Source organism: Gracilinanus agilis, chromosome 3 (assembly GCF_016433145.1).
Source record: "Gracilinanus agilis isolate LMUSP501 chromosome 3, AgileGrace, whole genome shotgun sequence".
In the NCBI taxonomy this organism is placed as follows: Eukaryota; Metazoa; Chordata; class Mammalia; order Didelphimorphia; family Didelphidae; genus Gracilinanus; species Gracilinanus agilis.
In genome coordinates this window covers 71,711,834-71,737,262 of record NC_058132.1, presented here as the reverse complement: position 1 = coordinate 71,737,262, position 25,429 = coordinate 71,711,834, and the positions used below count along the sequence as shown (strand labels likewise).

The 25,429-nt window shown below is 36.0% G+C and overlaps 1 protein-coding gene across 1 annotated transcript in view; it reads left to right on the top strand.

Annotated features, from left to right (window-relative positions):
* CCDC30 (coiled-coil domain containing 30) overlaps positions 1-25,429 on the top strand; it is a 155,231-nt gene that overhangs the window by 71,627 nt on the left and 58,175 nt on the right. The window contains exons 12-16 of the mRNA XM_044668758.1: positions 5,010-5,189; positions 13,196-13,405; positions 16,133-16,284; positions 18,557-18,719; positions 19,812-19,924. Coding sequence (XP_044524693.1) covers positions 5,010-5,189; positions 13,196-13,405; positions 16,133-16,284; positions 18,557-18,719; positions 19,812-19,924 — 818 coding nt within the window. The remainder of the gene's footprint in view (positions 1-5,009; positions 5,190-13,195; positions 13,406-16,132; positions 16,285-18,556; positions 18,720-19,811; positions 19,925-25,429) is intronic.

Below are 25,429 nucleotides of genomic sequence, written 5' to 3'. Positions count from 1 at the left end.
AAGATGTTTTCCTTGTGATACATCTTTGAGATAGGTAGTGTATGTGTTATTATTCTTATCTTTCAGATGAGGGAGCTGAGGCTCAGAGAAATGAAATGACTTGCCCAGCATAGTCTAACTAATCGCTTTCAGCACTGGGATTTGAACACAGGATTCTTCGGATTCCAAGTCTATTGCTCTTATGAGTATGCCACACTGTATTTCTGCAAAATAAGGGAGCTTAGCCATAAAGCCTGAGACTTGTTTTATATTGACCTAATTGAATAAACATCTTTCTGAAATGTATTGCATATGTTTTCTCTAATAGAAATAATTGAACATCATTTAATTTGAAGTCATTATGGTGAGCATCAATTTTTATGGAGTAAATACCTTGTCTCCCAGAACAAGAGTTTTCTGTAGATGGGGAGGTCCTTCAGATACTCATGTTTGCAGATGGCATTATGCTAACTGGATTCAAGTCCTGTAACACTGCAGAGCATTCTAAAGGAAATCCACAGCATTTCAAAAGAGTTTGACCTTTTTCATAGAAAAAAATAATGTGGTTAAAGAATGTTTATTGTCTAGATTCTGATAATCAGTTTTATGAATAGCTCATGGAGCTATTCTATCATTGTATGTATGTTGGACAACCACTACAAATGGACAGTCAACTGGGCCCAGAATGGTCTTTTTTATTACGAATTTAATAACAGCCAACAAATATAATCAAAGAGCAAGATGATCTTAACCAAATGAACAAAAAAAAAAAGAATACATTTTTATTCTGGTCTTCCTGAAGTTTTACCATCTTTCATAGGATCATAGATTTAGAGCTAGAAGTGAATTTAGAGATTGTTGAATCCTACCCCCATCGATGCCTCCATTTTGAAGATGAGAAAACTGAGACAAATGAGGTGAAGCAACTTGCCCAGGATCACACAGCTAGTAAGTGATTAAGACAGGACTTAACAAGTCAAAAGATCTTGACAACTTCAAGTCCAATTTCCTATCCTCTACACCAGGCTGTGTCTATGGGCTGTTTTTTTAGTATAGTTGGTGTGTGTATATATCTCTTTTTTGCTGACCTTATTCTGCATCAGCTCATCTAAGTTTTAATGTAATTCTTGTTTGCTTTACATTTATCATTTTTGCAGCCCCATGTTACATTTGTACCTCACAGCTCAATGGAGTACAACTAGAGAAAGGTCTCTGAGTTCATAGGGTCATCCTGAATGGGGCCTAACCCCCAAGAGGGGTAATTAAGTTTTCCCCTCTCGCTGGTTCTATCCCTTCCCTGAGATACTTTAGGTATAATCATGTATAGATGCTTCCAAAAATGTGAATCATGAGATCTCTCATAAAGAAGTTATTCAGTGTACATTATGAGTATCAAATATAAGATAATTATTTTCTCCACTAAAGAAAATGCTTAAGATGTAAGAGAATTCAAATGTATAAATACAAAAAACACAAAATGTTTCAAATAGTGTTACATGAATTATACTTCCCAAAAAGTAAAGGCATTTAGTGGGACTCGCTACTAAACAGATAATACCCATGAAGCCTGTGCTATATGACCAACTCACAAGGTCCAAATCTTCTGTCTAGTTAGGACATGGCTTCCTCTAATCCTTCAAATTAATTAATCCTGACAATAGTCATCTTTTCCAAAAGGGATGCACTTGCAGAAATCCTTTTCTCTTTGGACTGTTAAAACACAAATCTAGAACTCTGGTGCTCAGGAGAGAAAATAGGCAGAAGAAGACAACCTGGGACTTGAGGTTCATCTCAAGCTTCCATGTGCTTTTGGGGATGAGTTTTGGGAGGGGTTCTTCCACAAGGGTCCATCTCCCTAACATTTAGTCACCATCTTCAGTGTTCCCTGCTCCAGTCATTGAGAAGTAATCAGGAATTCGCTGTGCCATTCCAGCAAGGTGCATGTCCCTCATCAAAATGCCAGAAGGCATGTCCAGTTCCATGGGTACTGTAGCAAATCAAAAGTTCTGCCTATTCTTATTACATATTTGTTCAGCCAATTCCCAATTGTTAGAAAAAACAGATTGTTTCTCATTTTTTACAATTAAAAATAGAGCAGCTATCAATAATTTTGTTTCCTTAATGGTGTTTTACATATCAAATCCTAGGAGCAGAATAATTAAGTAGAGAAATATGATCTTCAAAATTTATACCAGTTCATGGTCATACCAAGAATATAATAGAATCTTTGCCCATTCAACACTGGACTTGTATAGGTTTTTTTTCTTTTTTCTATTTGCCATTCTAATAGTTGTAAGGTGATCTCAGTTCATACTTCACTTAATATTAACATTTTGATCATCTTTTTTGTTGGCTAATCCTAGATTATATTTATTCTTTTGTAAATTACTTGTTTATGTCCTTTGCCCATTGCTTCATTGGGTAGTATGTACTAATAGTCTTCTAGCTATGAATTAATTCCTTATAGATTTATTCTTAAAAAAATGTGTTTCTTCTTGCAAGGCTAGGAAGTTTTGCTACAGAATTATTAGGTGCTTGTGTATTTAAGATTCATATTCGAACTCTTTTAATATAATATAATGCCATTAAATCATTGTTCCTCCTTTTTAGTTTTAACTAAACTTTACCTAAATATATCAGTGCTGTTCCAGCCTTTCATTCTGAATCTATTCAGATCTTCCTTTGTTAAATGTATACCCAGTAAACAACATATTGTTTTATTCTGCCTTTTAACCCATTTTGTGCCTCTCTGTTGTTTTATTGGGCAGTTTAGGTTATTCATGTTTTGTATAATAACCATTAGGTTCGTTTTTTCCCTTTAGGCATTTGATCAGAAAAGAATACAAATTTTCCCAATAATTCTGTCATTAATCAAAGCAATAGAGTTCTCATGTTTTGTCTTCATTGTTTAAAATTATATCTATGGTAGAGAGGCTTATTTGCTGCTTAAAGATTTCTTGAAGTGGATTGAAGTCTACTTTTCAAATACCCATCTTTTTTCTTTATAAAACCTGCTGAACTTTTCCAAGTAATTCTGGATTCATGGTCTAAGTTTCTTAATTTTGCTTCTGTATTTCAGTTTCTTCAAATTCCCTCATTCTCCTTGAAAACTCCACTGTGATCCTAATTATTACTCCTTGATACATGATTTTTCAACTATTTCTGGTAGCTCATAGTATTTTTCCTTATCATTATCACTTTGACATTTAACTATGATTTATCTAGATATGTCAGTTCTTGACTTCTCCTTTGCAGATATCCCATGGATTCTTTATATTTAATTTTACTGGTTTTAACCAATTTCATAAATATTTATTTGATAGCTTCCTGAAATATGGCATCTAATTTCCTTTTGGTAATTAGCAAGAAGAAATAAAGGTTCTAACAAAAGTAGGCCATTTTGACTTCATAAGAATCACTGAGATTTGGTGGGATGAAGCCCATACAAGAATATATTCTAGATAAGTGTACCTTATTCAAAAGAAACAGCATAGGTAAACAGAGAGTGGGATTGTATGTTAGGAGGTATGCTCTTGTCAAGAAATTCAAGAATCAGAGCAGAAAGCAGGATGGGAGGGGATTTGGGTAAAGATGATAGAGGGAAAAGCAGAAGTGATTTTTGTCATAAAAGCATACTTTATACCACCTGGACAGAAAGAAGAAACAGATTATGAGCTTGGTACAGGGGAATGTCATTCATGGTAGTGATGAAAGACTTTAGGTATCTTGACACTTCTGTTGGAGCTCTCCCTCTGCTAAGAGCAGAATAGCTGATAACTTCCTGATTTGCCTTAATGATAATAATTTCATCCATCTACAAGTCATTCATGCTGGGCATAACAACTATTTGATTTGTTTTTTGCTTTAGTCATTCTATGGATCTGAATACAAATTTTCTGAATAATTCTGTCATTAATCACAACTTTAATGAAACTGATATTCTGTGCTGGGTCTAATTTTCAATAATAGGAAGAAATTGGAGAGAAAGTGGACCTCCATGCTATAACTTTTGATAGAGGAGAGGAAACCTGGATATCTGGAACCATAGGAAAGCATATTTCAAAGGGTTTAGAGGAAGTATAGGGAGGATCCAGTGAATTAAATTTTGAAAAGAAAGATCAACCCAGGGTCTCAGTGGATTGAGAGCCAGACATAGAGATGGGAGGTCCTAGATTCAAATCTGGCCTCAGATACTTCCTAGCTGTGTGACCCTGGGCAAGTCACTTAATCCCCATTGCTTAGCCCTTGTCATTCTTTTGCCTTAGAATCAATACACAGTAGTGATTCTAAGATGGAAGGTAAGGGTTTAAAAAAAAGAAAAGAAAAGAAAAATCAGCACAGAAGAGGTTGGAAACTCCTAAGACACAAAGAGAAACTGTTCTAATGTGGAAACTGTCTAATGGAAATTGTCTAAGTTGGGAAATCTCTAATGAATTTAGATTTAAAAGTATATATGCAAAAAAAAAAGTATATATGCAGAAGGTGGAGGAAAAGGGCAGGTGGCAGAGGATAAATATAAGTGTAGCATATTCCTTTAAAAAACCTTAGGAATACTAACACTTGACAAGAACTGAGGATGGTGGGAAAAAAATTTGGTTTTTAGGTTTATTGAATGAAAGAGGAGGATCACTACCTGAAACTTACTGTGATCTTGGCAAGTAACTGGGCATCACTGCATCTCATTTTCTTCATCTGTAAAATATTGGACATGGACTAGAAAGCTTCTGTGGTACCTCTACTTCTAGATCCATAATTCTGTGATAAAAAAAAGGACCCAACTATTACATGGTCTGGGTAGTATGATGATATCTGATCAAGAAAAGGCCAAACAGAGCTGCTCAATTAAACCCTTACCTTCTATCTTGTTATTAGTTCTAAGACAAGAGCTGTAAGGGCTAGGAAGTTGAGGTTAAGTGACTTGCCTCGTTCCCTAGCAAACTGAAAACCAACCTAATTATTTCTGACCTGTGCTTGGTTATTTACTTTTTATTTCTTATTTCCTCCAAAACCATTTTTATTTCTTTGTGCAGAATTCAACAGAGAAAAGACTAAGATACCAACAGCAAGAAGAAGAGCTGAAGAAACTTCAACAGAATTTACAAAGAGTTCAGACTCTGTGCAGCTCAGCTGAAAGAGAACTTCAGTTTGAACGGTCAAAAAGCTTTGATTTAAAGCAGCAGAATAACTTACTTCAGGAAGAGAATGTTAAGGTAATCTAGTTCCCTTGCTTACCCAGTCAGTCAGCAAGGATTTATTAAGTACCTACTGTGTACCAGGTACTGTGTTGAATTCTGGAGAAATAAGGAAAGAAAAAAGATAGTTCTTCATTTATTTATTTGTTTGTTTGTTTATTTTGCCAATCACATGGAATAACAAATTTCTGTAAAAGTTTTCCTAAGTTATATGATTAAATAACAAATTTCTGTAAAAGTTTTCCTAAGTTATATGATTAAACTTATCTACCTTCCTCCATTCCCTTCCCCTTCTCAGTGCTGGTGGGCATTTCAATCTGAGTTATATATGTATTATTACACAAAATATATTTCCATATTGTTCATTTTTGTAAGTGAGTAATCCTATGAAACCAAAATCCCAAAACATAAACCCAAATAAGCAACTGAAAAATCATTTGCATTCTCTGGAGATGGATAGCATTCTTTGTCCCTCAGAATTGTCTTGGATCATTGTATTGCTGATAATAGCTAAGCCTTTCACAGTTGATCATTCCACAATATTACTGTAACTGTGTACAATGTTTTCCTGATTCTATTCATTTCACTCTTCATCTGTTTATGAAGATCTTTCCATTTCTTTCTGAAATCACCCTGTTCATCATTCCTTATAGCACAATTGTATTCCATCACCATTATATTTGTTTACATTTGTTCATATTTGTTCAGCAGTCATCCCTTTAATTTCCAATTCTTTGCCACCACAAAAAGAGCAGCTATAAATATTTTTGTACAAGTAGGTCTACCCCTCCTTTTTTATCTCTCCCCAATACACACCCAGTAGGGTGTATTACGGGATCAAAAGGGGGATATGCATTGTTTTATAGCCCTTTAGGTATTCAAAAGATAGTTCTTGCTCTCAAGGAGTTCACAGTCTAATGGGGAGACATTGTGCAAATAATTATGTACCATCTCGATGCAACAAGCAAAGATAAATCAGAGATAATCAACAAAGAAGGTACTAGTATAAGAAGGATCCATAAAGGCTTTTTCTAGAATGGAGGATTTTTAGCTGTCACTTGAAGGAAGCCAAGGAAAATGCTCAGAATCAGGAGATGGAATGTCTTGTGTGTGGAACAGCAAAGAGGCCAGTGTCACTGAATTCCAGAGTACATGGTGGGAATTAAGGTGTTAGGAGCTTGGAAAAGTAGAAGACTAGGCTATGAAGGGCTTGGAACATCAAATAGAGGATTTTGTATTTGACCCTGGAGGCAAAAGGGAATCACTGGAGTTTATTGAATGGGGGTGGTATAGGTGACATGGTTAGACTTGTGCCTTAGGAAAATCAATTTGATAGCTGAGTGAAAAATGGATTGAAGTAGGGAGATACTTGAGGCAGGGAAATGAGATATAGAAAGCTGTTGTAATATTCAGGAGTGAGGTGATGAGGGCCAGTAAAAGGATGGCAGCATTGTCAGAGAAGAGAAGAGAGTGTCTGCAAGAGATGCTGTGAATCTGTCTTGATGACAGATTAGATATGGGAGAAGAGAGAGAGGAAAGATCTGAGGACACCTAGCTTGTAAACTTAAGTGACTGGGAGGTTGGTGTTAACCAGAACAGTTTAGAAGACTGAAAAAAGGGGAGAGCTTGGAGGAAAAGATATTGAGTTCAGTTTTAAACATGTTGAACTTAAGATGTCCAGTAGACAGGAAGAGATGTAAGACTCAAACTCAGGAAAAAGGGCAGGTGGAAAGTGGATCTGAGAATCATCAGCATTGCAGATGATAATTTAATCTAGGAAAGCTAATAAGATTCCCAAGTGAAATACCAAGGCTAAAGGGGTGCCCTTGGTTAATGTGCATTACCTGGATAAAGATCCAACAAAGCAGACAACAAAGAAAACAAGGATGGGGGGGGGGCAGCTGGGTAGCTCAGTGGATTGGGAGCCAGGCCTAGAGATGGGAGATCATAGGTTCAAATCTGGCCTCAGACACTTCCCAGCTGTGTGACCCTGGGCAAGTCACTTGATCCCCATTGCCTAGCCCTTACCACTCTTCTGCCTTGGAGCCAATACACAGTAATGACTCCAAGACAGAAAGTAAGGGTTTAAAAAAAGAAAAAAGAAAACAAGGATGATATAGGGGGGCAATCTGCTGAAGAAGATTAGATAGAATGGGATTGATTGTGCATGGAGAGAGGCTTGCCTTCATATGAAATAGGGGTAAAGGAAGAGTTAACAGTGGAAGGTATCTCGGTGAGATGAGGAAGAAGAGAGAAGATGGACCACTTAGCAAAGGGCCTCAGCTTTTTCAGTGAAATAAACAAGCTTCTCATCTGAATGTGTGGATGAGGAAGAACCATGGAAGGTATGAGACGGGATAAAAATGTTTTGAAAAGCCTATGAAGTGAGATTGTAAATTTACTAATGATGCACAAATGAAGTAAGGACCCAATTAAGATTATGTAATATAAATTTGTAATGGACCTCGTTAACATGGTTTTGTGATTTTCTCCAGGTTTGTTTAGTAAGTGTATAGGAATAAAGATGTTGTGAGAAAAATACAAATTTTTTGTAGCAGGGTCTTACTCTAAGAATGGCAGACTCAAACTCCATTCAATCCATAAGTAAGAAAAGAATTTTATTTGAAGAAGTGATTTATTATAGTATCATAGCCTAATAGGTGGTGAAATAGTTTGGGAGCTACACAGGTAGCCTTAGGGCTGATGGATAAGCCATGGGGAGTAGAGTAGCAACTGATATAGAGTTGCAGCTTCCATGCTCTATGGATCAGGGTTGGCATACTTACTGGGGTCTGGGAGCTTGTTATTTCCAATTCCAAAGAAATCTTCACTTTTCCTGAAAACCCTGGAAAGTGGACATGGCCAAATTCTGGCAGAGATGTGTTTGGGGGGTTGATGTCATAGGAAATAAGGAGCATGCATGAGTTTGGTGGATTCTTCTGGAATGCCAAAGCCCCCAGCACACATCTTTTGTTTCCATTTTCTACCTTGTCATCATTTGTCAATGTGGGAGAGATCTCACTGCCCTTCTGGAATGACATAGAGGTTGTGGGGTGGAGAAGCAGTACATAGGAAGGACACTATAGTCAATTAATTATATCTTACACAGTTCTAGACAGCTCTAATCTAAAGTAGATATAGAACAATACAAGTAATTAATAAAACAGATTAGGACAAAGCTGATGCCCAGTATAGAATATTACAGATTCAGTACACAGAATGGATAATTGAACAACCTGCAATTTATGCTTGACTAATGCTAAAACTACACGTTTTGCAGTTGATGTTTAACCAGTGCTAACTAATAGGAAATGCAAAATTTCAGAGTATTAGGGTCTTGTTCTTATTACTTCCCTTCACTGCCTCTCTCAAAGGTACATGGTGGGAATGAGCTAGGTCTGAGACTTGTCAGGGCAAAGGTGGCAGTAGAATAAGCAGGCAAGGGACTTGAGAGAAGAGGACACTTTAGAGTTGAATTGGTTCAATTGTAATTGTAAGAGAAAAGCTCTCTTCTCCACCAAATTGCTCCATCATCTCACTAGTCATTAATCACTCTCTATTTCCTGGTTGCTTTCCCTAATAACTACTAACATGCCCATGTCTTCCCCCCCCATCCTCAAAAAACCCTCATTTAATCCATTCATTCCTGCTAGTTAACAAGTCCTATATCTCTCCTTTTTTTGGAATTAAATTCCTTGAGAAGGCTTTCTACAATAAATTACTCCACTTCCTTTCCTCTTCGTCCCTTCTCTGCAGCCTAACTTACAACCTCATCATTCAAATGAAACTTCTCTCTCCAAAGTTACTAACAGCTTTTCAAATGCCAAATCAATTGACCTTTTCTCCTGCTTGCTGTTCTGCAGCCTTGCTGCTGTTCATCAGTCTTTGATACTTCTAAGTTATTTCAATACTACTCCCTCTTGGTTTTTCTTCTGGCTGACTTCTCCTTCTTTGTTGCTTTTGCTGGACCTCTGTTCATGTCTTGCATGCCTGATCACAGTTGGCATCCTCCAAGGCTCTGTCTTGGGCCATTCTCCTCTTATCATGATATGCTATTTCAGTTAATTGGCTTCCGTGGTTTTGCTTATATTATATACATAGATGATTCTCACATTTATTTGTCCAGCTCTAACCTCTCTCTCTCTTGATCTGCTGCCTTACCTTGCCAACTGCCTTTTAGCCATCTCAAACTGGATTGTATGAAGATATTTTAAACTCAGCAGTCCAAAAGTGAACTCGTTACCTTTTTCTCAACACTCTTTCTTCTTCCTAACTTTCCAGTTGCACTCCAGAATGCCACCATCTTTCCAGCAACCCAGGTGGCATCCTCAATTCCTTACTCTCACCCCACCCCCATACCCAATCAGTGGTCAAGTTCTGTTGTTTCTAATTTTGAAACATCTCTTGCATACATCCCCTCCTCTCTCTTGACAAGGCCTCTTCACCTCACTCCTGGACTATGGCAATAGTCTATTTTTGGCCTCCCTGCCTCAAATCTCTTTCCAATTCAATCCATCCTCCACTCAATTGTCAAACGGATCTTCCTAAATCTGACTGTGTCTCCTTAATAAACTCCAGTTGCTCCCTAAGTCTTCCAGGATCTAATATACAAAATCTTCTGTTTGTCATTTGAAGCCCTCAATAACCTAGCCCCTTCCTACTTTTCCAGTCTTCTTTTACCTTACTCTTCTCCATGTACTCTTTGTGATCAAGTGACACTAGCTCCTTTGATGTTCTCTGCAACACTGCATTTCCTGACTGAACATTTTCACTGGCTTATTCTCCATTCCTGGAATGCTCTCTTTCCTCATCTTCCCTTCCTACCTTCCTTGGCTTCCTTCAAGTCTCACCTTCTACAAAAAGTGTTTCCCATCCTCCTAAAACTTAGTGCCTTCTTTCTGAGATTATCCCCAATTTATCCTGTCTATAGCTTGTTTATATATAGTTGTTTGCATGTTGCCTCCCTCATTTGATTCTGCATGTCCTATATAGAAAGAGATACCTAGAAGTTCTGATAAATCCCATTTTGGATAGCCTGGTACACTGAGGGAATCCTGGTTGAGGATGAAGAGATGACTTCTAGTCAACAACAGACCCTAACGCCCTTCCCCCTTTGGGTAATAGTTTCACATAGTGGGAAGCTCTGTCAGTCCAGGTTTCCATAGGAAGCTAGATTTTCTTAATCTTTTTTTTTTCCTTTTCCTTACTGCCTTTGGGTTGGGTAATGAAATTTCACACATTAAGATAAGACCTTGTTATTAGCGGGAATCTTTGGTAAACTTTGTAAAATACTCTGTTGAATCCACAGAACTCTGTGGGCAATTGTGATTTTCACTTGTATGTTTGGGACTGTATGAAATGTGTCCTGCTGACTGTTGTAAGATGTATAGCACTAGGGAAACAAGTAAAAGGATGATACTTATGCCTCCCTGGCATTGAGGACATGGACAGTGTGATCAAAATGTATCTGTCTGACGACAGTGGCTTAATCTCATTTTTTGAGTATCCTCAAAATGTCTTTCATCTTGTTTGTGTCACTTGAATTCATCAAAGGCAATTGAGGAGATATTCACTTACTATCTATTTATCTTGAGTATCGACTTCCCCTTGGCCATTTTTGTTCTGATATGTGGCAAAGAAAAGAGAAACAAAATAAAAATTGAACCACTCTGCCTTCTCTCTCTTGTCTATTCCATCACATGTTCCAAATTAGAGGATTCTGTCTTTTCTTTGATCCTTGTCTTCCTGCCAAAACAGGGGAACAAAACCCAACAAGCTCTGCCTGTTTTGTTGTTCTTAATTTCCATCACCAGTTTCAGTTTATTTTGAGCTTTAGTACTTCCACAATTATTTTCACAGAATCATGTTGGGTCCTTATATTCTATTATTTTTCTTCTCCCATCTTCAGTATATAACCACCAGATGGTGCTGATGAACATGGCCAGCCCAGCTATCAGACATCTATTGAGCCTAGGAACAACTAGGCATGCTCCCTTCTTTTGTGGCTGAGGTTTCCTTAGTCCTTGGGCCCCCTTCAAAGGCAGGATCTCTAGGCTTTCAGGACAAAAGAATGAATTGAAAACTGTTTTTCACTGGCTGCTGCTCACATATATAAGATGTGTAAGGACTATTAGATCCTGAAGCTTGCTCTCTTTCTCCCTCTAATAAGCCATTATCTTTCTTAATGCTGGACCAGAAATCTTACTCTGGCAGTAATAGCTTGAATTTATAGTAATACATTCATAATGCTGTTGATTTTCCCTGAGATTTTCATTCCATCCTCCTTCAAGTTGTATCCACTATAAGTTAGTGCACACATTTTAGCAGCTAACCATGGTTTTTAACAGCATAGAGACTGAAGCAAACAGACAAAAGAAACTACAACAGTGTAGTCAGTCATAGAGTAGCAACAAAATTACTGGGGTTCAAGGGTTTATTTCTTTCAAAAGGAACTTTGTTTTCATAGAAGACATAGGTAAATGAACTCCTAGCTTTACCTTGTGCTATGGTATTCCTTGATAGCATATATTATCAAATCTTTCCTTCTCTCTGGCTAAGTAACTAAGGTATATATCACTAAAGAGTGAATTTGGATTTTTCTTTTCTTTTTTTTTTTTTTTGTTTAAATTCAAGACAGTTCTGTTTTCCCCCATTTCTGAATTTAACAAACATGAAATAAAGTGAATACTTCCACATACAGGGAAGAACAAAAAGAAAAGGTTGTAAGCAAAATGGTGAGTGTCTATTATATGCAGCTTGCTTTTAAATTTCTTTTAAAATATACAATAAATTTAACATGTTACTTACAGAGTTATTCTACTTACCTATGATTCTTTCTGGCCTTCTTTCTGTCTTCTTTGGTGCATTTCAAAAAACTGTTTTAGTGTATTAAATCCTCTTTTCTTTGTTTTCAGTTTTTGTTTGCAACCCTATCCCTATATTCCTGTCAGTTCCCATTGCTCCATAACCCCAAATGATAAAAAAAGAAAAATAAATCATTTGTAGCAAATATTAGCAGTCAAAAACCAAACAACAAAACAAATAAATTAGTCAAATAAATAGTCAAGCGAAACAAATTCCTACATGGGTTATGTCTAACTACAACTTTTGTCTTTCTATCACCTCTTGGTGAGAAGATAGGCAAGTCTGCTTCATCCTCAATCATCTGGAATCATAGTTGGTCATTGCATTGGTCAGAGTCCTTAAAGTCTTTCAAAATTGTCTTTACAGTGTTGATGTTATTGTATAAATTGTTTTCCTAGTCATAATCACAAAACCATTCCTTTTTTCATTTTTTACAGCACAGAAATATTTCATTATATTCACATATCAGAATTTTCTTTAGCCATTCTTCAGTTGATGGGCATCCCCCTTGGCTTTCAGTTCTTTATACCAAAAATTCTCTTTATACCAAAGAGAATTGCTTATAAAATTTTTTGTATATATGAGTCCTTTTTCTCTTTTTTTGATCTCTTTATGCTACAGCCAAAAAAGTAATAGCTCTAGTGCTATCACTGGGCCAAAGGATACACACAGGGGTTAGTGAATTTGGGGGCATAGTTTCAAATTACTTTCTAGAATGGTTGGGTCAATTCACAACTCCTTTAACACCTTTTTTGCCTGCAGCAATCCAGTAATTGTCATTTGTTTTTTAGTCTACTTTGCCCATCTGATGAGTGTGCAGTAGAACCTCAGTTGTCTTCATTTGATTATTTCTAATTATTAGTAACTTGGAGCATTTTAAAAATATTTGTTGACAGTTTGGATATTGTTTTTGGAAAACTGCTGTTCATATCCTTTCACCACTTACCTATTAGGGAAAGGGTCTTATTTTTATAAATTTGAATCAGTTCCTTACATATCATGGATATAGGACCTTTATCAAAGAAATTTTCTGAAAATATTTTTGATTTAGTTACGTTACCTGAGAAAAAATATATTTTATGTAGAATAGATTAATTTAAAATGTTTTTCTTAAGATATTGAAATTTGCTAAGGTTGTCATTTTTATTCTCCAACTCTAGGTCAGAGCTGAATTGAAGCAAGCCCAGAAGAAACTTCTAGACAGCACAAATTTGTGTTCTTCTGTCACAGCAAACTGGGAAAATAGTCAACAGAAAATAAAAGAGCTTGAACAAGAAGTTCTTAAACAATCCAAGAATATTCAATCACAAAACACTTTATATGAAAAGCTTGCTCATGAGAAAACAAGAGTAGCTTATTCAGAGAAAAAGGTAATGATAACAATTCATATTTGGTGCTTTCTAATATCATGCTCTGGAAAAATCAATGAAATTCTCTTTCTCAAGATTCCAGTAGTTGTAAAATTCATATTTTAATTTGAATCAATTCTGGGTATTTGCAGGGGAAATACCTAAGATCTAATTTAGTCTTCATCTCTCCATCCTCCACAGCTTTTAGATTCTGAGTAGGTTTTCCTTTTTTTCCCACATGGTGTGAATTTAAAAGGGCAAGGAAATAACAAAGCCACAATGTGACCTTTATAGAATCACAGAATGTCATAGTTGGAATGGTCCTCAATTGCCATCTTGTCATGCCATACATAAAAAAAGAAGTCCCCTCTTTAACACACTGAACAAGTGATTACCATAGCCTCTTCCTGAAGACCTTTGTTGTGGAAGAGTCCATTTGGATATAACAGTAATTGTTTTCCCTGCCTCAAATGGAGACTTTCTGCTTTGCAGTTCCTCTCCACTGCTAGTTCTGCCCTTGTAGTTCAATAAAATAAGTTTAGTCTGCCAATCTTCAGTTCAAAGGTCCCAAAGCTATTTCTTTGAGTGTTTTGTTTTGTACTTTTACTTTGAAAAGTATTTTTTAAGTACATTGTGTTATAAGAGAATTAGGGAAAGTTTAGCAATAGGTATAAGTTTACTGGATGGCTGACAGGCAAGTGCTGGAATGTTCCAAGCATAGCATGGAATAGTGGAAAGAGATCTTTTTTCTGAAAGACTCTCTGGGTGCAACTGATGGCAGTTAGAGGTTTTCTTAGCTGCTAGAGGTGAAGAGCCCAGAAAAATAACTATCTCCTGTAAAACCAGCTACCCTGGGAAAGATCAAGTTGAGCAGTGAATCTGGTTTGATTGGTGGACATATCAAACCAGTTCAGCCCCTTGACTTTACCCCTTTTGTGGATTTACTTGCTGTGACTTTTGTGGGTGTGAACATCACTGAAACAGAAGTGAACCCTTGCAATGAGACTCACATTCTTACACTAACCTTACAGGCTGAACCTATCAGCCTGAACTTAGAGCTAGTGTAGTTACCTCCTAGTCCTTGAACTTACCCATTAGATAAGTAGTTTTAGTTTGTCCATTCCCTCTCTACCTAACCCTTAAGATCTTAATAAACAGTTTTACTTTACTTCCTGTACCTTCCTCTACCCCAAGGAAAGAGCCCAGTGTTAGATAGCTTCCCAAACCCGAGTTTCCCTGGCTAGGCTGGTGACCAGTAAACTGGCAACTGTCGTTTTACTCAACCCACACATCCCTTGTGTAGGTTGTTCTCGGTTATCCTGTATATCCTGTCACTTGTGGGTGTGTGGGCCTGTTACCCTTGTGTTAATACTGTGAAGGCAGTTACCTATTTCAGTTGTCATTTACCAGTTAAAGTGAAAGGAGTCTCCAATTCAAGTTCTACTTCCAACACTTATTATCTGTGTGACCTTGGGCAAATTGCTTAGACTCTCTGAATCTTAATTTCTTCTTTCAAAATACAGGCAATAAAATTCACACTACCTACATCAGAGTTAGTCGTTTGGAAAGTACTATGTAAATATGAGACATTATGGGTTTTTATCTTCAAAAAAAGCTAAATGGAAATAACTATACCCACACAAGGTTATTGAAGATCAAATAAAAGAATGTATGTAAGACTTAGCAAACCTTAATGTTTTATATAGATGTCAACTATTATTATTGTAAGTAATAATAATAAAATTTAAGTATAGTGCCATTAGGTAATTGAAGTAAGCCACAGTGATAAGGTCCAAACTAGAAAATAGTTCTTTGACTAAAGACACCATGAGTTTTCTACAATTTATTTTTTAGTGGATATATTTATTAGAACAGCTTGATTTAAATGAGCATGAAACATCAAGCAGATAATACTTCTAGTCAGTCACCAAACATTAACTAAGCACTTGCTATGTGCCATGCACTGGACTAAATGCTGGAAATACAAAGAAAGGAAAACAAAACCAGTCCCTTTCAAGAAGCTCCCAGTCTAATGGGGGAAACTGCACTCTGCCTACAAACAGCTATGTACAAATAAAGATGTAAATAGGGAACAGTCTGAGAGGGAAGGCATCAAGATGAAGAAGGATGAGGAAAGTCTTCTTGTAGAAGGTGGGTGTTTAGTTGAGACTTGAAGGAAGCCAGGAAGTAGAGATGAAGAGGACAAAGAATTCCAGGCAAAGGAAGACAAGAAATGTTCCCGACATTATACATATTAAGTCATGTAAAACCAATTTCCCCATTAGCAATGTTGTGAAAAATAAAAAGCAAGGAAAAAAATACAGTGACAAACAATAGGCTTCCATGAATAGCATTTTTCATCATTTAGAATTGTCATGGATCATTATATAAGTCTTTCACAATCATCATACATTATTGCTGTTCTTGTGTACATTATTCTGGTTCTGCTTACTTGGCATATAAGACTTTCCAGGCTTCTCTGAAACCATTCCCCCTGTCATTTCTGATAGCACAATCATATTCCATCACATTCATATACCACAACTTGTCCATCTATTCCTGCCATATGTTTCTCATCAGTGCAGAGCATAGATAATTCTGAACTTATTTTTGGATTGCAAGCTATGCTTGTTATTAGGCCAGAGTGCATAATAAAATTGTTTGTTTCAGTGTTTGCCCAGTATGTGTCTGATTTAAAAGCAGTTCAAAGTCTTCTAAGTGTTACTTTCTCAACATTTTCTACTCAAGGTCTTGGAACTCCAGGCAAAATTAGAATCTGCAAATAAGTCTTGTACAGAAGCTTGCATTTTAAATAAAAAGCAGCTTGAAGAAGAGTTAAGAGAAGCAAAAAAAAGTGAGGCCAAAATAAAAATGCAGTATCAGGAGGAACAACAGAAGAGGTAATAGAAACCATGATGTTCATTTTCTGTAAGGAGGAAATATTACATTCTAGGAAGTTGCTGTCTGGCACTGTTAACATAACATTAGAAAGTCTTTGAGATCATTGTGGGGGCAGTGGGGAGAGAGGCAATTAGGTGGTTTACTGGCTTGAGAGCCAAGACCAGAGACAGGAGTCCTATGTTCAAATCTGGCCTCAGACACTTCCTAGCTAGATGGGCAAGTCATTTAACATCCCCATTGCCTAGCCATTACTACTCTTCTACCTTGGAACCAATAACCAATTGATTCTAAGACGGAAGGTAAAGGTTTCAAAAAAAGGACTTAATGGCCATCTCTAACTTTCTAACTGGACCAATCCACACATTCACTATAACTCAGTTATCTGAAATTTGTTATACTTTTTTTCATAGGAAACAATATTATAAAATTGGGTTTGCTTCTTAAATGCCCCCACAGAGGCCTGTTTAACCCAAACATAATTAATTGACAGTTATGGTTTCTTGTCCTTTTTATAGGAAAATGGATTCAGCTGGGAACTTTGTATGCTAGAAATAAATTTCTATCCCTGCTGCAGTCACAGTCTCTAAAAGAGAATACCCTTTCCCTTAGCTTCTTCTACTGTCAGAGATCATTAGGAATTATTTGCTCTACCTCCTATGCTATGGTCAGGAAGAAGGGCAACCAGAGTCATAAGATGTGAGCCAAGTATTCTGATGGAAGCTCCCAAAGGTTGTGGATGAGAATAGAAGTGGTTAGGAATGGTGACATGGTCTTGGCCTTTGTGGGGACTGAGAGGAAACAGAAATGGTTAAAGAGTATATAAGATGGAATTGATAATGAAAGAATATGGGAGGTTATAGGTGGTATGATGGCCTTTTTCATTGAGTGAGATTAGAGGATTTTCTATAGCTAAGCTAGCTGTCAGCATATGAGTAATGCTTATAAGTCATTTGGGATTGTTTGGAGTAATCTTAGACCTATCACCAATAAAATGTAACAGTATATTAATAGTAATCTCTATGCATAAAAAAAAATTCATGTTATTCATGATGTTTTGTACTTATCTAATATTTTCCTTCAAAGGAGTTCATTGTACTTTGGACCATTTTAGTCACTCTTTAAATATTATTTTAATAAGATGATTATATTAATGGCTAAGTACATTGCAATGTTCAGTTATAGGGAGAGAATGATAATGACTTGTATCTAAACCTGCTTTTTTCTAAAATGTTGGTCTAGGAGTATGATGGTAAATGGTTAATAATTGGCTGGCTGAAAATAAAAATGTATACGTGGAATGCTTTTAAGTTTAATCTTCATTATTAACATTTTCTCCCTTTTTTAATTGCAGAAAATCAAAAAAATAACAAATCAAGCCCTGATTTGTAGCTTGCCAATTTCTAAGGTGTAAATGTACACAATGAAATTTTACTGATCAGCTCTTGCTCTAGCATTCCTTTGCCTTGGTCCTATAGAATGTTCAATTCTAAACCAGTTGCCATTATAATGATCATATTCCTTATTTATAAGTTGTCATGCTTTAAATCATTCTGAAAAAAATTAATATTTTGGTGTAGGTTTTTGGGATTCAACCAAATGGAATAATCAGCAAGCTCTACTGCTCTATTATTTTTTATCAAATATTATAACTTCTGACTTATGGACCAGAATTTGTTCACTGACTATTAGGGACTATCTTAGCACATTATGTATGAGTTATTTTTTGAGTGTTCTTTGGTTATATTTCAAAATTCTTGAGTTATCACTAAGCATTGTCCTTGATAAAATTAGCATGGAGGTCACCAACTTATAATTCTTTTAAACCCTTACCCTACTGTCTTGGTGTTCTGTGTACCTAGTACCTCCATTTCTAGGCCTGGCTCTCTATTCATTGAGCCACCTAGCTGCCTTACCAGTTTATAATTTAACACAGACCAGAGTCTTGAACTTACTTCTTTTATCAGAGAATGGGAATGTAATTATGTGGAAGGAGGAGCCAGTGGTAGCAGGGAATTGTTTAGGTTTGGATAGAAGTAGGAGGGATAGAGATGGAGGGAACCAAAGCAGTATATTTTTTTATAAGCTTGCCACTTGCAAATAAGTAGGAACATTGGATAAGTGGGAGATAAGTAGACTACCCAGCTGGAAGTCTCTCACCAGTATTGTTATGAGACTTTTGTTTGTGGGGGACAGAAACTATATTTGTTCATTCTAAATAACTGTACCCCATATGGGCTCTATCACCGCCTTATTGCTTTAACCTGTCCACAGCAAACTACTAAATCAAAATGTAGAGGAACTCCAACAACACATCGAATACTTACATGCAAAAGAGGCTCTTCTGGAACAATCTAGTTGTAAGCAGCAATTTAAGATTCAACAACAAGAGGCTCAACTTCATATATTAGAAGGTGAAAAGAAAATATCTGAAGAGGTAAGAATAAAAGGAGAATGCATATTTGCTTTTGCATTTCTTGAAGACCTAAACTACTTGATGAAATTTGTAAAGTGATAGAAAATTAATAGAATTCTCCATTTGATCATGTCCAACAGCTCTTCTCTATTTTGAAAGTAACAATGTACTATCACATAAAAATGTACTATCACATATAAAAACTAGCCCATTGACAATGGGACATTCTCTCTGAATTATTTTTCTTATATAGTGGATGAGTCCATTAAAGTATTCCTCCACTGCTTCACCATGGTTTGGAGGTAACTCTGGGTTCTCAAAGGCTATGCCAGTGGAGTACAAATTTTGGCAAATCCTTCCAAACAGGAAGAGTTTTCCATTGATGTTTCTTTTTAAAAATTTAAAGTTAATCTATTTTAAAGCATTTTTCCATGGTTACATGATTCATGTTCTTTCCCTCCCCTTTTCCCTCCCTCCTCCCAGAGCCAACAATCAATTCCACTGGGTTTACCCAGTGATGTTTCTACCAAGCAACCAGCCTAGCTAAGTTCAGAAGGGCTTGTCACCAAAAGGTTGGCTACCACCTGATACGTTTTTGAACCACAATAATTTGCAAGGACCATCTACTAAGATGTAGAGGGGTTGTGATCTATGTTGATTGAAGGAATACCTACTTATGCTACTGAAATCATGGATTCCTGAGGAAGGTCATGGTTTGCATTGAGCCATTCACATGATTTCACTTGATCCCCCTTTGTGTCCAGTGGCCCAGAATTTAAGGTCCTTTATCTTCGGTCTTCTCCCAACATAGCCTACCTTATCTTTTTTTTTTTGTTCTCCTATATACATATATAATATTCATTCTCATTTCTCATGTTGTTCCCACTAGCTAGGGTCTTCCATCTCCTATCTACCATACCACATTAATTTCTTAGTCCTATTCGTAGCTGCACAATTCACTTTGAATGAGTCCTATTGACCACTATTTGGTATTGATGCTTTCTCTCTATAGTTTATTATTTAAATATATTAATAGAGTATATAAACGACCATGAGAATTAATTACCAAATGATTTTTTGAAGTTCTGTATACAAAATTCTTATGTTTTCCAGCAAATTAAGAACAATCAGGAACTGTCAGAGAGGCTGTCTGCATTACAACAAGAGAAGGACTCTTTAAGAGATGAATACAGGCAATTTTTAAACCAGCTGGATCTCCAAATGAGGTAAATAAGAGGCAGCAGAATGAAATGCAAAGATGATTTACCAAACTAGAAGTCAGAAAATCTGAGTTCAAATTCAAGATCCTCCACTTATTAGTTGAAAGTCACTTCCCATCTGTTTTCATTTATCAGTAAAATGTAAATAATAATACACTGTCTACTTCATAGAGTTATTATGAAGATCCATTCGAAAGAAATTTTGGGGGCATTGAAATGGTTTGAGTGGTTTGAGAGCCTGGCCCAGACATGTGATGTCTTGGATTCAAATATGAATTCAGACACTTCTTAGCTATGTGACCCTGGGCAAGTCACTTAACCCCAATTGCCTAGCCCTCATCATTGTTCTTCCTTGGAACAAATACTTAGTCTTGATTCTATGAAAGAAGGTAAGGGTTTTAAAAAAAGAAGGGAAAAGATTTTGTGTAGTAAAGTACTATACAAATGTAAGGTATTAGTATAAATTCATATAATTAAGAGTTGAAAATTTTCTTAGATTATACCTCAATAGATCCCATTATTTTACAGCTAAGAAAATTGAGTAGTAGTAGTAGTAGTAGTAGTAGTAATGCCAGTAATAAATCCAGAATAATTGCCCTAGAAAGCAGATATATGTTAAAATATAATTCATAGAATAATTCCTTTGGGTTAAACAAGGAGGGATGGATCTCCCTTTCTAATATACAATTAAAAATTGCTACTTAAGAGAGTCAGGTTGTCAGATCTAAAAGCTGTTGCTTCCCTGGGTCATTCTCTGTCTTACTTCACCCCATAGTTGTGGGTTTGCCTCTTGATACTTTCTCCTCCTGCTGCTTGTTTTTTTTCTCTAGGGTCTGAACTCTTCATGACTTTGTTCAGATTCTGTCAGTAATTATTTCAAAAGCTACCCAGTCTCTATTTGTCTCTTCAGCTAGAAATATGGTCTCTCTGCTTCTTCTGCCTTTCCAATGTCTGGGCAGAGCCCCTTACAGGGCTTTGCGTTTTTTATTTCCTTTCTGGGTCAAAAGAATCCTCTACTTTTTGGCCATCCTGAGCCACTGTACTCCCCCACTTAGCAGATCTCTGGTTTCATCATGGTGTGAATGCCCAACAATGGAGATCACACTTCATCCATGGCTGTCCTTAACTCTTGTATAGGTCTTCCTGTGAGTTTGACACAGGGGACCTACCCTACATGGTAGAGTCTTCCTCAGGTTATCTTAGCTTTACATGGATATCAGTGGAGAATGAAGGCTATCAATCAATGATCTCTCACTTTTATTATTTATTATAACTAGTCAATATTTTTTCCAATCATTCATTTCTTTGATCTTTTACTCTGCTTCTACATAGTTACTCGTTGTAAAATGTTTCATACATACAGTTTATACCTTCTGTATACTTCTTTATTACCTTTTATTCTGATGCATATTCCTGGGAAGAATTTTGTTAAAAGATTGACCTTTGTTTTGAAGAGAAACTTGGGGTCATTAAAAGAACTTTATAGTTTCCCAGAGACAATCTAACCCACTTTTCTTCTCTTCATTTTCTGGCCCAGCTCATTTTTCATTTACAGTGTCTGTCCAAGTATAAAGATAGAGTAATAGATATATAGCTATATATATGAATATATAGCTAGAGAGATAGGCACGTTTCCCAAAATGTCTATCCAATTGTATATGATAGACAGTCTATTTAATAGGCATTCCTCATCCACTTGTTTTTTAACTTCCTTAGCTAAGCCAAACTACTATTTTATTAAGCCAAACTATTAGAGATTCTTTGCAATGTTCCAGGGTTTGATGCAACAAATATAATGTCATCCACAAATAGCAGTACCTAACAGTATAAACTAAACTTACCACCTCTAGGAGAAGAGTCCCTCTTCAAGTTTGACTATCCATGGAGTTTTCTTGGCAAAGATACTGGAATGGTTTGACATTTCTTTCTCCACTAGTAAACAGGTTAAGTGTCTTGCCCAAGGTCACACAGCTAAAATGTTTCTGAGACTGGATTTGAACTCAGCATTCTATCCTTTGTGTCAAATGAGTGTCATAAGAGATGATATTTAATGACTGATAAATAGGAAAGGTGTTTTTGAGTGAGAGTTTGAGATGGGCTTCACTAGGTGAGGTGTTTGTAAAGGTAAAGTGGCAAAGAATAGAGAACAGTTATGACAAAGGCATGGATTTAGGAAACTGTTGGGTATCTTTGGGGAACAAGTAGCACAGTTTGGCTGAATTATGGAATATGTAGAAGGCTTCTATGAGATTAGGCTAGTTTTAAAAGTAAGGTGGCAACAGATTATGGAGTGTCTTAACACCAGGCAATGACATTTATTCTAAAGGCTATTTGGAGCCACTGAAGATGTTTGGGCAGAGGAGTGGGATGGCCAACCTTTTCCTTTTGTGTATGACATCAGGTTTTGTTTTTTTCTTTTTAATCAGCTAATAGAACTAACTCTTTCTTAGACTATTTCATATTTGAATCTTCCACTCTGGGTTAGCTACCTTCTAATCTTGGTTACATTAGTTTTGTTTTTGTACAAAAGCTTTTTAATTTAATATAATGAAAATTATTCATTTTATATCTTATAATACTTTCTCTCGTTAGGTCATAAATTCTTCCCTTCTCCAAAGATCTGCCAGGTAAACAGTTCTTTATTCCCCTAATTTAGTTATGGTATCACTATTTATATCTAAATTATATCCATTTTGACCTTATCTTGGTATAAGGTGTGAGATATTGGCCTATATGTAGCTACCGCCATACTGTTTTCCAATTATCGAAGCAGTTTTTATTAAGTGGTGAGTTCTTATTCCAAAACGTGCAATCTTTGGGCTTATCAAAAACTAGGTTGCTAAGGCCATTTATACCCTGTATATTACATATCTGATCTACTCCATTGATCTACCATTCTATTTCTTAGCCAATACCAGATTGTTTTGATGATTGCTACTTTATAATACAGTTTGAGATCTGGTACTACTAGGCCATCTTCCTTCACATTTTTTTTTTACTAGTTCCCTTGATATTCTTGACATTTTGTTCTTCTAGATCAGTGATTCCCAAAGTGGGCGCTACCACCCCTTGGTGGGTGTTGCAGCGATCCAGGGGGGGCAGTGATGGCCACAGGTGCATTTATCTTTCCTATTAATTGCTATTAAAATTTAAAAAAATTAATTTCCAGGGGGCTAAGTTATGTTTTTTTTTCTGGAAAGGGGGTGGTAGGCCAAAAAGGTTTGGGAACCACTGTTCTAGATGAATTTTGTTTTTTTTTTTCTAGTTCTTTAAAATAATTATTTGGTAGCTTAATTTGTATGTCACTGAATAAATAAATAAATTTAGGTAGAATTATTTTTATTATATTAGCTTGGCTTACCCATGAGCAATTAATATTTTTCCAATTGCTTAGATCTGATTTTTTGTGTAAAAAGTTTTTATAATTATGTTATTATAATTTCTGTGTTTGCCATGGCAAGAAGGTTCCAAGTATTTTATAATGTTTAGAGTAATTTTAAATAGAATTTCTCCTTCTAACTCTTGTTGCTGGACTTTGTTGATAATATATAGAAATGGTAATGATTTATGTCAATTTATTTTGTCCTGCAACTTGACTAAAATTATTAATTATTTCAACTAATTTTTTTAGTTGATTCTCTAGGATTATCTAAATATACCATCATGTCATCTGCAAAGAGTGAGAGTTTAGTTTCTTCATTGCCTACTTTTAATTCCTTCCATTTCTTTTTCTTTCTATATTGCTAAAGCTAGCTTTTGTAATACAATATTAAATAATAGTGATGATAATGGGCATCCTTGTTTTGTGCCTGTTCTTATTGGGAAGGCTTCTAACTTGTAGATGATACTTGCTGAAGGTTTTAGGTAGATACTACTTAACATTATTCCTATACTTTCTAGTGTTTTTAATAGGAATGGGTATTGTATTTGTCGAAGGCTTTTTCTGCATCTATTGAAATAATCATGTGATTTCTGTTAGTTTGGTTATTGATATGGTCAATTATGCTAATAGTTTTCCTAATATTAAATCATCACTGCATTCCTGGTATAAATCCCACCTGATCATACTGAATGATTCTTGTGCTCTATTGCTATAGACTACTTGCTAGTATCTTATTTAAAATTTTTGCATCTATATTCATTAATGAAATTGGCCTATAATTTTCTTTCTCTGTTTCTGCTCTTCCTGGATTAAGTAACAATACCACATTAGTTTCATAAAAAGAATCTAATGGAGGTCTTTCTCTGCCTATTTCCCCAAATAGTTTGTGTAGTATGGGGATTAATTGTTTTTTAAATGTTTGATAGAATTCACTTATGAATCTTTCTCGCCCTGGGGATTTTTTCTTAGAGAGTTCATTAATGACTTGTTCAGTTTCTTTTTCTGAGATGAGATTATTTAAGTATTCTGTTTTCTCTTTTGTTAATCTGGACAATTTGGATTTTTGTAAATATTCATCCATTTCACTTAGATTGTCAACTTTATTGGCCTATAATTGGGCAAAATAGCTCCTAATGATTGCTTTAATTTCCTCTTCATTGGCGGTGAGTTCGCCATTTTCATTTTTGATACTGATTATTTGATTTTCTTCTTTTATTTTTTAAATCAAATTAACCAATACTGTCTATTTGGTTTTTTCCTAGTCTTGTTTATTAGTTCAAAGGTTCTTTTCTTTTTTTTTTTTAACTCTTACCTTCGATCTTAGAATCACTACTGTGAATTCATTCTAAGGCAGAAGAGCAGTAAGGGCTAGGCAATGAGGGTTAAGTGACTTGCCCAGGGTCACATAGCTGGGAAGTATCTGAGGCCAGATTTGAACCTAGGACCTCCCGTCTCTAGGCCTGGCTTTCAATTCCCTGAGCCACCCAGCTGCCCCCTTTTACTTTCAATTTTATTAATTTCTACTTCGATTTTTAGGATTTCTAATAATTTAATTGAGGATTTTTAATTTTTTTTAGTTGCATGCCAAATTCATTGATCTGCAATTTTTCTACTTAATTGATGGAAGCTTTTAGAGATATAAATTTTCTCCTAAGTACTTGTTGGCTGTATCCCATGAATTTTGATATCTTGTGTCCTCATTGTCATTATCATTAATGCAATTATTGTTTGTTTCTATAATTTGATCTTTCACACACCTCTTTTTTAGCATTAGATTATTTAGCTTCCAATTTTTTTTTTTTAAACCCTTACCTTCTGTCTTGGAGTCAATACTGTGTATTGGCTCCAAGGCAGAAGAGTAGTAAGGGTAGGCAATGGGGGTCAAGTGACTTGCCCAGGGTCACACAGCTGGGAAGTGTCTGAGGCCAGATTTGAACCTAGGACCTCCTATCTCTAGGCCTGGCTCTCAATCCACTGAGCTACCCAGCTGCCCCCCTTCCAATTAGTTTTTGATTTAGTTTCCAGGGAGCCTTATTGGTCATAATTTTATTGTGTTATGATCTGAAAAAGATGCAGTTATTATTTCTGCTTTTCTGCATTTGGTTGTAAAGCTTTTATGCCCCAATACA